The sequence below is a fragment of the Crinia signifera genome, chromosome 7 (assembly GCF_055691185.1).
Source record: "Crinia signifera chromosome 7, ASM5569118v1, whole genome shotgun sequence".
NCBI lineage: Eukaryota > Metazoa > Chordata > Amphibia > Anura > Myobatrachidae > Crinia > Crinia signifera.
The window spans coordinates 27,698,145-27,712,209 of NC_139223.1; the positions used below are offsets into that span (position 1 = coordinate 27,698,145).

The window sequence follows — 14,065 nt, forward strand, 5'->3', positions numbered from 1 at the left end:
CTCCTAGCTAACTCATACTGAGGGGTGTAACCATCTTACCTAGCTAACTCACACTGAGGGGTGCAACCATCTCTCCTAGCTAACTCACACTGAGGGGTGCAACCATCTCTCCTAGATAACTCACACTGAGGGGTGCAACCATCTCTCCTAGATAACTCACACTGAGGGGTGCAACCATCTCACAAAGCTAACTCACACTGAGGGGTGTAACCATCTCTCCTAACTAACTCACACTGAGGGGTGCAACCATCTCTCCCAACTAACTCACACTGAGGGGTGTAACCATCTCTCCCAACTAACTCACACTGAGGGGTGCAAGCATCTCTCCTAACTAACTCACACTGAGGGGTGCAACCATCTTTCCTAATTAACTGACACTGTGTGTGTGTGTGATCAGTCCTGGCTGTACCATGTGTGTGTGATCAGTCCTGGCTGTACCGTGTGTGCGAGATCAGTCCTGGCTGTACCGTGTGTGCGAGATCAGTCCTGGCTGTACCGTGAGTGCGAGATCAGTCGTCGCTGTACCGTGTGTGTGAAATCAGTCGTTGCTATACCATGTGTGTGTGAGTGAGATCAGTCCTGGTTGTACCATAAGTGTGTGTGTTTGTACGTGTGTGCGCATAAGATCAGTCCTGGCTGTACCGGATGTGTGTGTGATCAGTCCTGGCTGTACCGGATGTGTGTGCGATCAGTCCTGGCTGTACCGGATGTGTGTGTGATCAGTCCTGGCTGTACCGGATGTGTGTGTGATCAGTCCTGGCTGTACCGGATGTGTGTGCGATCAGTCCTGGCTGTACCAGATGTGTGTGCGATCAGTCCTGGCTGTACCGGATGTGTGTGTGATCAGTCCTGGCTGTACTGGATGTGTGTGCGATCAGTCCTGGCTGTACCCGATGTGTGTGCGATCAGTCCTGGCTGTACCGGATGTGTGTATGACCAGTCCTGGCTGTACCGGATGTGTGTGTGATCAGTCCTGGCTGTACCGGATGTGTGTATGATCAGTCCTGGCTGTACCGGATGTGTGTGTGATCAGTCCTGGCTGTTCCGGATGTGTGTGTGATCAGTCCTGGCTGTACCGGATGTGTGTATGATCAGTCCTGGCTGTACCGAATGTGTGTGCGATCAGTCCTGGCTATACCGGATGTGTGTGTGATCAGTCCTGGCTGTACCAGATGTGTGTGCGATCAGTCCTGGCTGTACCGGATGTGTGTGTGATCAGTCCTGGCTGTACTGGATGTGTGTGCGATCAGTCCTGGCTGTACCCGATGTGTGTGCGATCAGTCCTGGCTGTACCGGATGTGTGTATGACCAGTCCTGGCTGTACCGGATGTGTGTATGACCAGTCCTGGCTGTACCGGATGTGTGTGTGATCAGTCCTGGCTGTACCGGATGTGTGTATGATCAGTCCTGGCTGCACCGGATGTGTGTGTGATCAGTCCTGGCTGCACCGGATGTGTGTGTGATCAGTCCCTGCTGATCCCAGTACATGCTTCCATATGACACATTACTTTTTACCTGTAAGCACAAGAGGGGGATCAGTCAGGGTCTCCTTGAGCCCACCCTGTGGAATTGTCCACACTCTTATCCGCCCGTCCTCTCCACCTGGTATAAAGATATAGATATAGAGTAACACACACAACACTAAATTGACAATTTGTCGCCCCCCAAAAAGCTCAGAAATTATATATTTTTTTAGAGTATATCCAATATAATTCAATTAAAATAAAAAAAGATAAACATCGGTACAAACATCAACATCGCGACCCCTGATCTTCCCTGCAGTCGCCACGGCTCCACAAGGAAGGTGAGGGCTACTTTTTTACTGCTACTAATGTCGGCAACTGCTGGATTGGTGGTGGTGGTGGGGGGGGGGGGGGGGAAGACACCGGGTGTGACTACAGATTGTATGAAAGTGAGGACCAATCAGCAGACTCAATATTACCTTCTGATTGGCCCACACACTCAAATTACACTTTGAGCCTAAAATGATTCACTGCGGTAATGTAGCTGTAGCATGGTAATATAGTCACTGTCATACCAATGGCCAGCCGGTGAGGGTTGAATGGGTCCCACGTGAGATCGGTGATGGGCACCGTGTTCTGGACAGTTGGCAGTGTATCTGGGAGACGCCCGGTCTGCTGCAGCTGTGGACGATATATATTCATTATTAAATCATCCGCAGGAAGCGCGCACAGTCCTGTATTGCAGGTTATGTCTGATGGCGCGTAGTCCTGTATATACGCTCTGTCATTAACTTCTTGTTTTGCTGTCTGAAATAGGTCACTTTTTTTGGGGGGGGGGGCGCACTTACCTCCAGCACAGCCACCTGGCCCCCAGGAGCAGCCATCGGAAGCGCCAGTCGCTGGTGATTTACACAGAAGCCATCACTCTCCCCCGGCGTGCTCTGGCTTACCCCGCGCAGGTTGGTAATGTGACTGTCACGGTGGAGGACAATCCCCTGAGTGTGACGGAAGCGAGAGCTGGGACCTGCGAGATATGACAATAATGGAATGAATACGCCTTAGTCTGTATGATATATAAAGCCTCTGTCACACCTCTATTGACTATATAACCCCTAATGATCCAGGGAATGGAGGCAGAATGTAAAACTGCTGTAGACAGAGGCTGCGGAGGCAGGTGATACCATCGTGTGCAAAGCATCATGGGAATGACGGTTACAGAAACGCGTGAGGCCTCCACTGGATTCTACTGAACAGGGTTTTACCCAGAACAAAAAGTTGCACAAAATTCTTCATCGACCAACTGATGGTTGGAGGGTTTTCATATGAAAGAATTCCGTACGTGCGTTTGTTTCATCTCCCCCATCAGACTCTATCATTAAGATCACCCACCTCTTATTCGGTCTTTCAGTTCCAAGCAAATCCCATTCACTTACCTGCTTATGTATTAATGGCCTTTTGCATAAAATGATTTGATAGGTTTGAGTTTTTAATACAAATCTATGTAAGTTTGGCAGCACATGTGATAAGATTGCTGTGCTTCCAAACACTCCCATATCTCCCAGGTGACCACAGGCGCACCAGATCCACTGCCTACTGGAAATATAGGCGGAAAGCGCAATGCCATGCTGCCCACAGCCTGTTGCTGCACAGGAAGACAGCCTGCTGCTTCATCTCTCATTACTTACCCAGAATGCCCTGCAAGGAGCGCTGACTGGTGCTGGAGACAATACCACTAGAGGGGGATGTGACAGAGCTGCTGGGAGAAGAGAGGGCGCTGCCATCCTACGAGACAGAGATCACGGTGCCATGAGGAGGAAATAGGGCACAGTTTAGAACACACTGCGAATATGATACTGCAAATGCCCAAGATGGGAGTTCTGTTCCACATATGATGTTGCTATGGGCAACCAATGAGAAGCTACTTCTTATTTATTTAGCACCTCCTAGAAGATAACATATAGAGTCTGATTGGTTGCCCAAAGCAACATCTCATGTGAAATCTTAAATTTGCTTCAATATCTCTAAATAATAAAAAGCAACTATGTAAACAATACAAAAAGCAGGAACCTGACAAAGAGCATGCACAATACATAATACACTGGGTATAATAAGCACACACTCACGCTTGGCTCTGGGGATGCCACGCTTGGTTCTGGGTGACCGCTCACTGTCCCTTTGCTGAGCAGACAGGGAGGAAGTGATCTCCGGGCTGGGTCTAAGGACACCTTCTGCACCTGGGGGTAATCATTGTGTGTGACTCATAGATACAGAAGGATGGTTCCACGCTCTGGTGGCAATCACAGAAAACCAAGGACCCATCTGAATACAACAAATCTCCTGATGCCACCTGGTACCCGCCAACATTCGGCCACTTACCTGCTTGTTGTCTCCGGCCCACCAGCTCTGGGCAGAGAGTGCCGCGGTGCAGCTGGCTGTGTCTGGAAACAGGTCAGTTTGGAGGTCCTGGGCGGCCTGCGGGACAGGGAGACAATGACAAGGCCAGGATGGGCACAGCAGGCAGTGAGAGACAGACTGTGTGCCAGCGGTGCCAAGCCGGGATAGAGACAGCACAACAAAAGCTTGGCCGTGTAACACAATTCATAGGATTTTGGATCAAAGAGGAATCTTTATATATATATATATATATATATATATATATATATATATATATATATATATATATTATATATATATTATTCAGACCTGATCGCTGATGGGCGATTTAGCAGCGCCCGACGATCAGATAACCGCCGCCCACAAAGTGAAATCTTGCCCTGTGCAAGGCTGTGACTGAGAACTCCTGGGCAAGCTACAATCATGCTGAATATTAACCCCTGACACACTTTTGCCTCACCTTTGTGTTGATGACGATAAGAGCCACACAATGCAGATTCAGAAAGGTGACGAACTAAGCTCATAATGCCTGTACATGTGCCAACAAGCTATGTGCCGATGTGCTACCCAGCATGCATTGCTCAGATATACACAGCTACCTATGGTTCTCTCACAGCAAAGGTACAGCCAGGAGCAAAATGGCTGCCGCCAAGCGATACTAACCTAGCTTTCCCAATATAGCAAAGTACTGTATTTGTTGCTACAGCACCAGTTTTCATAGTGTCCCTGCATGTGTTTTATGGTACTCAGCCCATGAGAACATGCATGGTGTGAGTGAGGAGAGGTGGATCCTGTGTACACATATAGAATATATAAGATATGTAATGCATAAAGTAAGTGCACAGCAGGCACTCTGCACACACAGGAAGCGCACATGCGGCAGGCACTCTGTACACACAGGAAGCGCACATGCGGCAGGCACTCTGTACACACAGGAAGCGCACACGCGGCAGGCACTCTGTACACACAGGAAGCGCACACGCGGCAGGCACTCTGTACACACAGGAAGCGCACATGCGGCAGGCACTCTGTACACACAGGAAGCGCACATGCGGCAGGCACTCTGTACACACAGGAAGCGCACATGCGGCAGGCACTCTGTACACACAGGAAGCGCACATGCGGCAGACCGCTAGGAAACACAGGAAGCGCACATGCGGCAGACCGCTAGGAAACACAGGAAGCGCACATGCGGCATACGACTAGGAAATACAGGAAGCGCACATGCGGCAGATCGCTAGGAAACACAGGAATCGCACATGCGGCATACGACTAGGAAATACAGGAAGCGCACATGCGGCAGATCGCTAGGAAACACAGGAAGCGCACATGCGGCAGACAGCCAGGGCATACAGGAAGAGCACGTGTTGCAGACAGCCAGGGCATACAAAAAGTGTGTGTGTGGCAGACAGCGAGGGGATACAGGAAGTGTGTGTGTGTGGCAGACAGCGAGGGGATACAGGAAGTGTGTGTGTGTGGCAGACAGCGAGGGGATACAGGAAGTGTGTGTGTGTGGCAGACAGCGAGGGGATACAGGAAGTATGTGTGTGGCAGACAGCGAGGGGATACAGGAAGTGTGTGTGCGAAAGACAGGCAGGGGATACAGGAAGTGCGTGTGTGGCAGACAGCGAGGGGATACAGGAAGTGTATGTGTGGCAGACAGCGAGGAGATACAGGAAGTGTAGGTGTGGCAGACAGCCAGGGGATACAGGAAGTGTAGGTGTGGCATACAGCCAGGGGATACAGGAAGTGTAGGTGTGGCATACAGCCAGGGGATACAGGAAGTGTGTGTGTGGCAGACAGCGAGGGGACACAGGAAGTGTGTGTGTGTGGCAAACAGCGAGGGGATACAGGAAGTGAATGTGTGGCAGACAGCCAGGGGATACAGGAAGTGTATGTGTAGCAGACAGCCAGGGGATACAGGAAGTGCACACGTGACAGCCCGTGGTACCTTGCGTGGGACGGTATAACTGATAGGAATGATGAACCTGTCAGTCAGCTGGAGGAGGCGCAGGAGCTCACAGCTCATGACATCAAGGCAAAGCTTAGGGACCAAGGCCAGGCCACGAGTCTGCTGTTCTGTGACGCACTGCGAGACTGAAAGACACAGAGAACCACTTCATCAAGGCAATGCCACGTGGCAGCAGAGAAGAGCACATGTGATGCCATACAGGGTTAACGCGTGGACTAGCAAACCAGCACAAAGTAATCTTACGCTGCATAATAGACGGGGGCTCCGTGACGACCTCCATACAATACAGTGTGCCTTCACCCTGCAGGAGAAATGGGCAGGTCACAATTAAGCATTGCACTTAGAAACAAATATATTATATATATATAGGATTCAGACTTCAACCCTAATCACTAACATAAGCAAATATGCCACAATGTAATAATACACCATTTCCTTTAATGCCAGTCAGCCATTGTAGGGTGTGTAAGAAACACTATGCAATGGTTGCCTGATGTAGCTAAGACTTCTGGGTAAGGCGGCTAGTCAGCCATGTTTACCTGAGCAGCGAGAATGAGGAGTCCGGTGTCAGCGTCATACAGTGGGATGAGAAGTCTGTGGAGAGAAAGCAGATAGCATTAATGTTCTGCTGCGTTTACATGGGATATGCACCAGGGGGCAGGAGAAATACATCACTCGTTTCAGCTTGCGCCAGATGTTAGCAATGACAGATTGGGTATGAGCGTGTGCGCTGAGATAATTTCGGATGAGGGAGTTGCTGCACACAGCGTAATTGTCTATGGACATAAGAAAATCACAGCAGCTGTAGGAGGAACGTTATCAAATCTTCCCTGTGGTTGTACTGAGGCCAATATGACCTCCCTGGTTTTATTAGAGATGTTTAAAGAGTTTACGGTGCAAAACAGCTGGAGGCTGCGATAACGGGATACAGTCATTAGGCCGACAAGCATTGGGTCGACATGCAGCAAGGTCGAAAGGTCATTAGGTCAACACAAGCATTAGGTCGACATGGGCATGGGGTTTTTCACTGTTTTTTGAGCCGACAGGCGGTATTTCAAGCTCTACCATCCAGTAGGGTGTGGTGGGAGAAGCATGGCGAGCGTAGCGAGGGGACGTACTGCTACGGTTCAGTGTCCATGTTGACTATCAAAATTTGGGTAAAAAAAAAACCCAGTGAAAAACCCCATGTCCACTCTTTCACTGTCGACCTTGACCACGTGGACGTAATGCTGGTGTAGACCTAATGACCTGTTGACTTAGACCCATGTCGACCTAATGATCCATACCTGCAATAACTCTTGTCTTTCCATTGTACGAGAACAGGCAAAACCCCCCAGAACACATACTACACTAGTGGCCATGTGGGGTGCCCAGAAGAGGGAGCGGCCTGGGCGATTGGTACTGTACACTGGGGGAAAGAGAGAACAGGAGCTGAGATACACATAAAGATGTTGGGCCAGATGCACTAAGCTTCAAAAGTGATAAAGTGGAGAGTGATAAACAGCCAGCCAATCAGCTCCTACCTGCCATGTCACAGACTGTGTTTGAAAAATGTCAGACAGTGCCGATTAGTTGGTTGTTTATCACTCTCCACTTTATCACTTTTGAAGCTTAGTGCATCTGACTGTGTACCTGCAGGAACAGTTTTCTAAAAGCCGGCACATAAGTGCAGACTAATGGGGTAAATGTTCTAAAGCTGCGGAAAAGTGGGGACGTTGCCCATAGCAACCAGATTCTAGCTATTATTTATTTCTCTATTGCATCCTAGAAAATTATAGACAGAATCTGATCGGTTGTTATGGGCAACAATCACCACACACCGCAGTGTGCCCATAGCAACCAGAATCACATTGCAGGATGTGACACAGAGCGCCATGAAAAGAAGGCATCAGCAAGGTCCTCTCTGCACTAAGTGGACTCCTGCGCATGATTGGCCAACTGACCATTGCTGGATAGGGAGGAGGAGGAGGAGGAGGAACCGTCTGCCGGCTCATTTTGCCAGGTCTTGAACATCTTCAGTGGCCTTAGCTGTGGGGGCCAAACTGCCCGGTAGCCACTGAATCCATTTCAGAGACCTATGCGTGCTGCAGGTTCTGCTGGTTGGAAGGGATGCAGCAGATGTACAGTAGGAGATGCCTGCAGCAGTCCCTCCTTTGTACAAACAGGTAATACTTGATGTTTGCGGGTATTCCCGGGAAACAGGTGTTTCGGGGGAAATATGTTGCAAATATTTAATGATAAATAAGCCCCTAAAAGCTTTACAGCCCAAGACGGAGATCAGTGCTGGCGCCATAGTAGGTATATGTTCTTACCACTGAGCACTCCCCTCCCGCCTACTGCCAACTCTACTGTACTGGCTCCACATTCACCTATCCACACTGATAACTCTCCTGTCCACACTGCCAACTCTTCTGTACTGGCTCCACATTCACCTATCCACACTGATAACTCTCCTGTCCACACTGCCAACTCTACTGTACTGGCTCCATATTCACCTATCCACACTGATAACTCTTCTGTTCTAGCTCCACATTCACCTATCCACACTGCCAACTCTCATGTACTGGCTCCACATTCACCTATCCACACTGATAACTCTCCTGTCCACACTGCCAACTCTTCTGTACTGGCTCCACATTCACCTATCCACACTGATAACTCTCCTGTCCACACTGCCAACTCTACTGTCCTGCTCCACATTCACCTATCCACACTGATAACTCTCCTGTCCACACTGCCAACTCTTCTGTTCTGGCTCCACATTCATCTATCCACACTGATAACTCTCCTGTCCACACTGCCAACTCTTCTGTTCTGGCTCCATATTCACCTATCCACACTGATAACTCTCCTGTCCACACTGCCAACTCTTCTGTACTGGCTCCATATTCACCTATCCACACTGCCAACTCTCCTGTCCACACTGCCAACTCTACTGTACTGGCTCCATATTCACCTATCCACACTGCCAACTCTCCTATCCGCACTGCCAACTCTCCTATCCGCACTGCCAACTCTCCTATCCGCACTGTCCCTGGCTTCTTACTCTCCTATCCATACTTCCATCTCTACTTTCCCTGGCTCCTCACTCTCCTATCCATACTGCCAACTCTCCTGCCCCTGGCTCCTCACTCTACTATCCATACTTCCAACTCTCCTGCCCCTAGCTCCTCACTCTCCTATCCATACTGCCAACTCTGCTGTCTCTGGCTCCTTACTCCATACTGCCAACTCTCCTGCCCCTGGCTCCTCACTCTCCTATCCATACTGCCTACTCTCCTGTCTCTGGCTCCTTACTCCATACTGCCAACTCTACCTGCCCCTGGCTCCTCACTCTCCTATCCATACTGCCTACTCTCCTGTCCCTGGCTCCTTACTCCATACTGCCAACTATCCTGTCCCTGACTCCATACTCTCCTATCCATACTGCCTACTCTCCTGTCTCTGGCTCCTTACTCCATAATGCCAACTCTCCTGCCCCTGGCTCCTCACTCTCCTATCCATACTGCCTACTCTCCTGTCTCTGGCTCCTTACTCCATACTGCCAACTCTCCTGCCCCTGGCTCCTCACTCTCCTATCCATACTGCCAACTCTCCTGTCTCTGGCTCCTTACTCCATACTGCCAACTCTCCTGCCCCTGGCTCCTCACTCTCCTATCCATACTGCCAACTCTCCTGTCTCTGGCTCCTTACTCCATACTGCCAACTCTCCTGTCCCTGGCTCCTTACTCCATACTGCCAACTCTCCTGTCCCTGACTCCTTACTCTCCTATCCATACTGCCAACTCTCCTGTCCCTGGCTCCTCACTCTCCTATCCATACTGCCAACTATCCTGTATCTAATATCCATCCTCATCTACCTACTGCCCATTCTCTTATCCATATTGTCAGTTAGGAGACGTGTGCATAAGAGAGGTAAAAGACAGTTACTTTTATTTAACTGAGGAAGAAATGGGCGGTAGAAAAAGTGTAGTATTATGTGAACTGGGGCACTACAGTGTGGTGCAATGTGAACTGGGGCACTACAGTGTGGTGTAATGTGAACTGGGGCACTACAGTGGTGTAATGTGAACTGGGGCACTACAGTGTGTGGTATATTGTGAAATGAGTGAAAACATCCCTCGTTAATTTCTATTAGTTTTATTGTTTCTCAGCACAGAAACGCTTACCCAATTGTTTGGAGCATAAGTGTGAGAAGATATTTGTGGCCCGCCGTCAAAAAAAATGTTTCCTTACCTTGGCAATCCAAGACAAAGTTTGGACGCCCCTGGTCCAGAGAGACTGGTAGAATTGGAAGTATAGAACGTTAAGGAGGTGGTCTGAGAGAGAATAAGGGGGTTCTGGATATTTGTCGTGTCATAGAGCGGACATGTAAGGTAGAACCTTTTATTTTGTTTCTTTTTTACAGTGCAATATGGTAACGAAACCAGTCCCAGCAGCTGTGGTGGGCTCTCTCTCATACAATAACAGAAATCAAGACCATATGGCTATTATTAAGGCTTAGATCTAAAAATACAAAACAAATGGCCAATAAAATGGTCCCATAGGTTCTTTTCTGCGATACAGTTCAGCGTTCCTATGTTCTATTTTCCTGTGGATTGTATAATGGCGCAGCAAGCTGTGGTAGCGCACAACCTCCATTCGCACCTCCGAGGCTGAGCGACTGAGCATCAGATGGGAGGATGCAGGACGCTACCTAAGGTCACACATAGAAGCAGCAGCAGATGTAGTGGGAACGGGATTTTAATGACGGTTGATCAGCAGCAGAGCTAGGCCAGTGAGTCCAGAGGGGACGCAGGGACAGAGACCTCGGGTGGGGTCTCACAGGCTGTCAAGGGGGTATCCTGCTGCAGCGAAGAGGTTAACCCTATCCCAGCCTGTTTCCTGCTGGCCCTCTCTCTCCATTTTTACGTCACCCCACACAGATCTCTCTCCCAGATCATCCCCCCATCCTCTACCTCTGCTCTAATCACCTCCTTCTCCATTCCCCCCCAGGGCTGGGAAATCTTCCCGCAGAACTACAGGCCCGTGGGAAGTCACTGCTGCAACTCACCCACGTTACGTACACTCGCAAGCCACTGAAATGATTAAAAATCCTCCCCACCAGGAAATCCCTTAACACTTTAAACCCCTTTTCTCTCATGGAGGCCGGCAATAAAAAAGTTTATTCAGAAAATACAGTAAACATGGTTCTCAAGCGCTGGCGGTCCTGCCATTTATCCTTGTAAAATGGGGGGGAATGAGGAGCCGCGCAGATGAGCTTTTAGAACTGACGGATAAACAAACATTGTAAATTAAACAAATGAAAGCCGTTCACAGGGGGAGAAGGGCGGGCTCTTGCGTCGGTCTCCATGGCGATGCGCTCAGCGGCGTCCTGAGGCCTACAGGCGGCATAGATTTTTTTTTTATTTGAGCCCTTCATTAAATACAAATCTGGATTGCGTGAAGACTAGAGGCTAATTGGTCTGGTGCGTTTTTCGGCTCAGGAGCTGTGCTCAGGCAGTCGGCCATTTTTTAAGTGACCTTTTTGGTCCTAGTAGGAATTCTCTCACACATCTCGCTTTCTCTCCTGTCAAACATTCACGGGGAGATTTATCTCTGGAAATATCTCAAGTATAGTAGTGGGGGGCGTGAGAGAGAGAGAGAGGAGCAGGGAAAAGGGAAGCTTGAACGTGGATGTTTCGGTGAATAAACGCAATAAGAACCACGCGACTGTGACGAAAACAAACTGTGAGAAGGTTGGATTGGGGAAAATATACCGGGGTATAAAACAAAATGGCCGCCGCTTTTGTGTATAAAGACAATATGGCCGCCACATTTCATCTGTCTTGTTTTTAAAGGTAAAATATGCTCCGTTTAGAAAAGGGATACGGTCGCTAGGTCAACACTATGAAGGTCGACATAGATTAGGTTGTCCACTAAAGGTCGACAGGGATTAGGTCCAAACACGAAATACCGTAGGTCGACGTGGCTAAGGATCGGAAGGTCGACAAGCATTAGGTCAACAATGGGAAGATCGAGAGCCAAAAGGTTGATGTGAGTTTTTCCCCCCCAAAACAGGCGGTATTTCATACCCTGCTATTAGGGATGCCGGGGCATTTTTTCAATCCCGGGATTCCCAGGATCAGCATCCCTAAAAGAAACCCCCCCATTCCCCCACAGTAACCTACTTGGGGGAGCAGGTGGAGGCAGTGGACGGGCGTTACGCCGGGTGGTGAGGTGCCGGGTGGCTGAGCCTCTTAAGCAGAGCCGGGAACAGGTTGCAAGAAGTTTGCGGCGGCTTCGGCAGTACAGCAGTGCGGCCTGCGTAGCGTGACCTATGACCTAATCACGTTGCACGCCGGGGTCGGGAACATCCGGGCAGCGTCTGAGCATTAGACTGCGCATGTGCATGAAATCCCGGACATTTTGGGGCCATGTCCCGGGATCCCGATCCCTTGATTGCCCCCCCCCCCCCCCTTACTGTGCCAGAAGCATGGTGAGCGCAGTTGAAATTCGGGACAAAAAAGCATGAAAAACTCATGTTGACCTGTTGACTGTCGACCTAATGCTTGAGTTGACCTTCCATCCCGGTCCACCTCAGCCACGTGGACTTATTTCATGGGTAAACCCAAGTCCCGCCTAGAAAGCAGCCTAGTAAATAACGGATGCCGTTTGCCAAGACAAGAAACAGACATTGTGCAGCTCATAGAAGGGAAGGAAATTAAAACTCTCCATCATTTCTTCACTCACTCCCCTTTGGGTCCGCCTTGGGCCACCCTTTACTCCTGAATAGGGGGGCAACATTACTACTATTCCCAGTAATGAGCTCGCACCATAGCATTGAGCCACAGGCAGAGGCACCTATCCTATATAATAAAAATCAGGCGCTGCTCCTCACCACTATTGGGTGGAATTTGAGTGTTTTGCGCGCCGGCGGCCACTAGATGGCGCCTGACGTGAAGTAATTAAAGTGTTGCTGTTCTGCTGTTCTGTCATTTGGTCGGGCGGTAAGGAGTCTGTAATAACGCACCAGCAGGCATATTAAACAAGCATTACAAGCTCTAAGAAACAATTCTGACAGATGCAGGGCTTGGAGGCCACTATTGCCCAATCAGTAACCCTCTTACAAATTTAAATGCGAATTGTTTTATCTGACCATTCCCCACTTGCCTGGCTGCAGGTTTGCAGTTGCTGAATCGCTGGCTGAGTGCTCTGCATTTTGCAGACTGTGAGGCGAGTGGGGTAAAATAGTTAATGATCCCTGTGAGGAGGCAGAAAGTGGAAAATCAGAGTAATATTACACACCGCCTGTGATGATGATTGATGACATCACCTGAGAGTGACTGGTGACGTCATCACATAACACTTGTGCCAGGGAGCTCAGGCGGCTTCCATGGTATTGGTCTTACTGTAAGGGAGCGATGCGGGAGGGGGGATTCTTTGTCTGGTTTGGCTGCTTTTCCTGCTACTTGTAGCCTTGGCGACCACTGGGGGAGAATGTTATATTTGGTTTGTATTATAAAAAGCAGGACAGTCCTTGGCATTTAAACGTTGGGATCTGGAAGACGTGGAAAGTCCCTACTCTGTCAAATCTCTATGGTGAATATGGAAGGTTATACTTTACATAAGACTTCCATTTAGAATAAAAGGGGCTATTCAAACCCGCTCGGTGCGGGCTGAATTCTCACCCGCTCCCGATGGTGTGCGAACACAGACGTTTCGATGCCTGTTTGGAGCGGCCGGCTGAGGACACATGATATCAGCTTCCGCCGAATAATGAGCGATGGAAAAGTCAGTCCAGACTGATTTTTCTTAGCGAAGGCTGGAGAAATTATTCGATGGTGAGCGACATCGAAGGATTTCTCCACCATGCGTATGCATTCGAGGGGGGAGGGGGGGTGTAAATCCCTTGCATGCTAGAGCGCGGATTAGCTCTGTGTGGGGGCATTTACCTGCTCGTTAGGCAGCGAATATAAGCTGCATTGGATAAAGGTCTGAATCAGGCCCAAAACTTTATTCTAACAAAAGAAGGGTGACACGTGGAGAAAATTGGTTGCCGTGGGTAACGTCGTCACTTGTCGCTTATTTGAATTTTAGGTTTACACACGGTGGCCTATAACTATAATATGCATTAGTAGTGGGCCTCATGCCTCAGGACAAATGCCGCCATACATCTAGCATTAATCCGCCATGCAGTGCGGGATGCCCGGCGTGAGTGGGTGAGGGTATCAACAGTCCACAGATTAAATCCCAG

General features: G+C 49.4%; 1 protein-coding gene across 1 annotated transcript in view; it reads right to left on the bottom strand.

Annotated features, from left to right (window-relative positions):
• CORO7 (coronin 7) overlaps nucleotides 1-14,065 on the bottom strand; it is a 98,087-nt gene that overhangs the window by 15,754 nt on the left and 68,268 nt on the right. The window contains exons 10-18 of the mRNA XM_083152673.1: nucleotides 6,369-6,423; nucleotides 6,073-6,130; nucleotides 5,809-5,954; nucleotides 3,840-3,935; nucleotides 3,587-3,697; nucleotides 3,149-3,245; nucleotides 2,312-2,487; nucleotides 2,039-2,144; nucleotides 1,516-1,602 (exon numbers count right to left, since the gene is read on the bottom strand). Of these exons, the coding sequence (XP_083008799.1) occupies nucleotides 1,516-1,602; nucleotides 2,039-2,144; nucleotides 2,312-2,487; nucleotides 3,149-3,245; nucleotides 3,587-3,697; nucleotides 3,840-3,935; nucleotides 5,809-5,954; nucleotides 6,073-6,130; nucleotides 6,369-6,423 (932 nt within the window). The remainder of the gene's footprint in view (nucleotides 1-1,515; nucleotides 1,603-2,038; nucleotides 2,145-2,311; nucleotides 2,488-3,148; nucleotides 3,246-3,586; nucleotides 3,698-3,839; nucleotides 3,936-5,808; nucleotides 5,955-6,072; nucleotides 6,131-6,368; nucleotides 6,424-14,065) is intronic.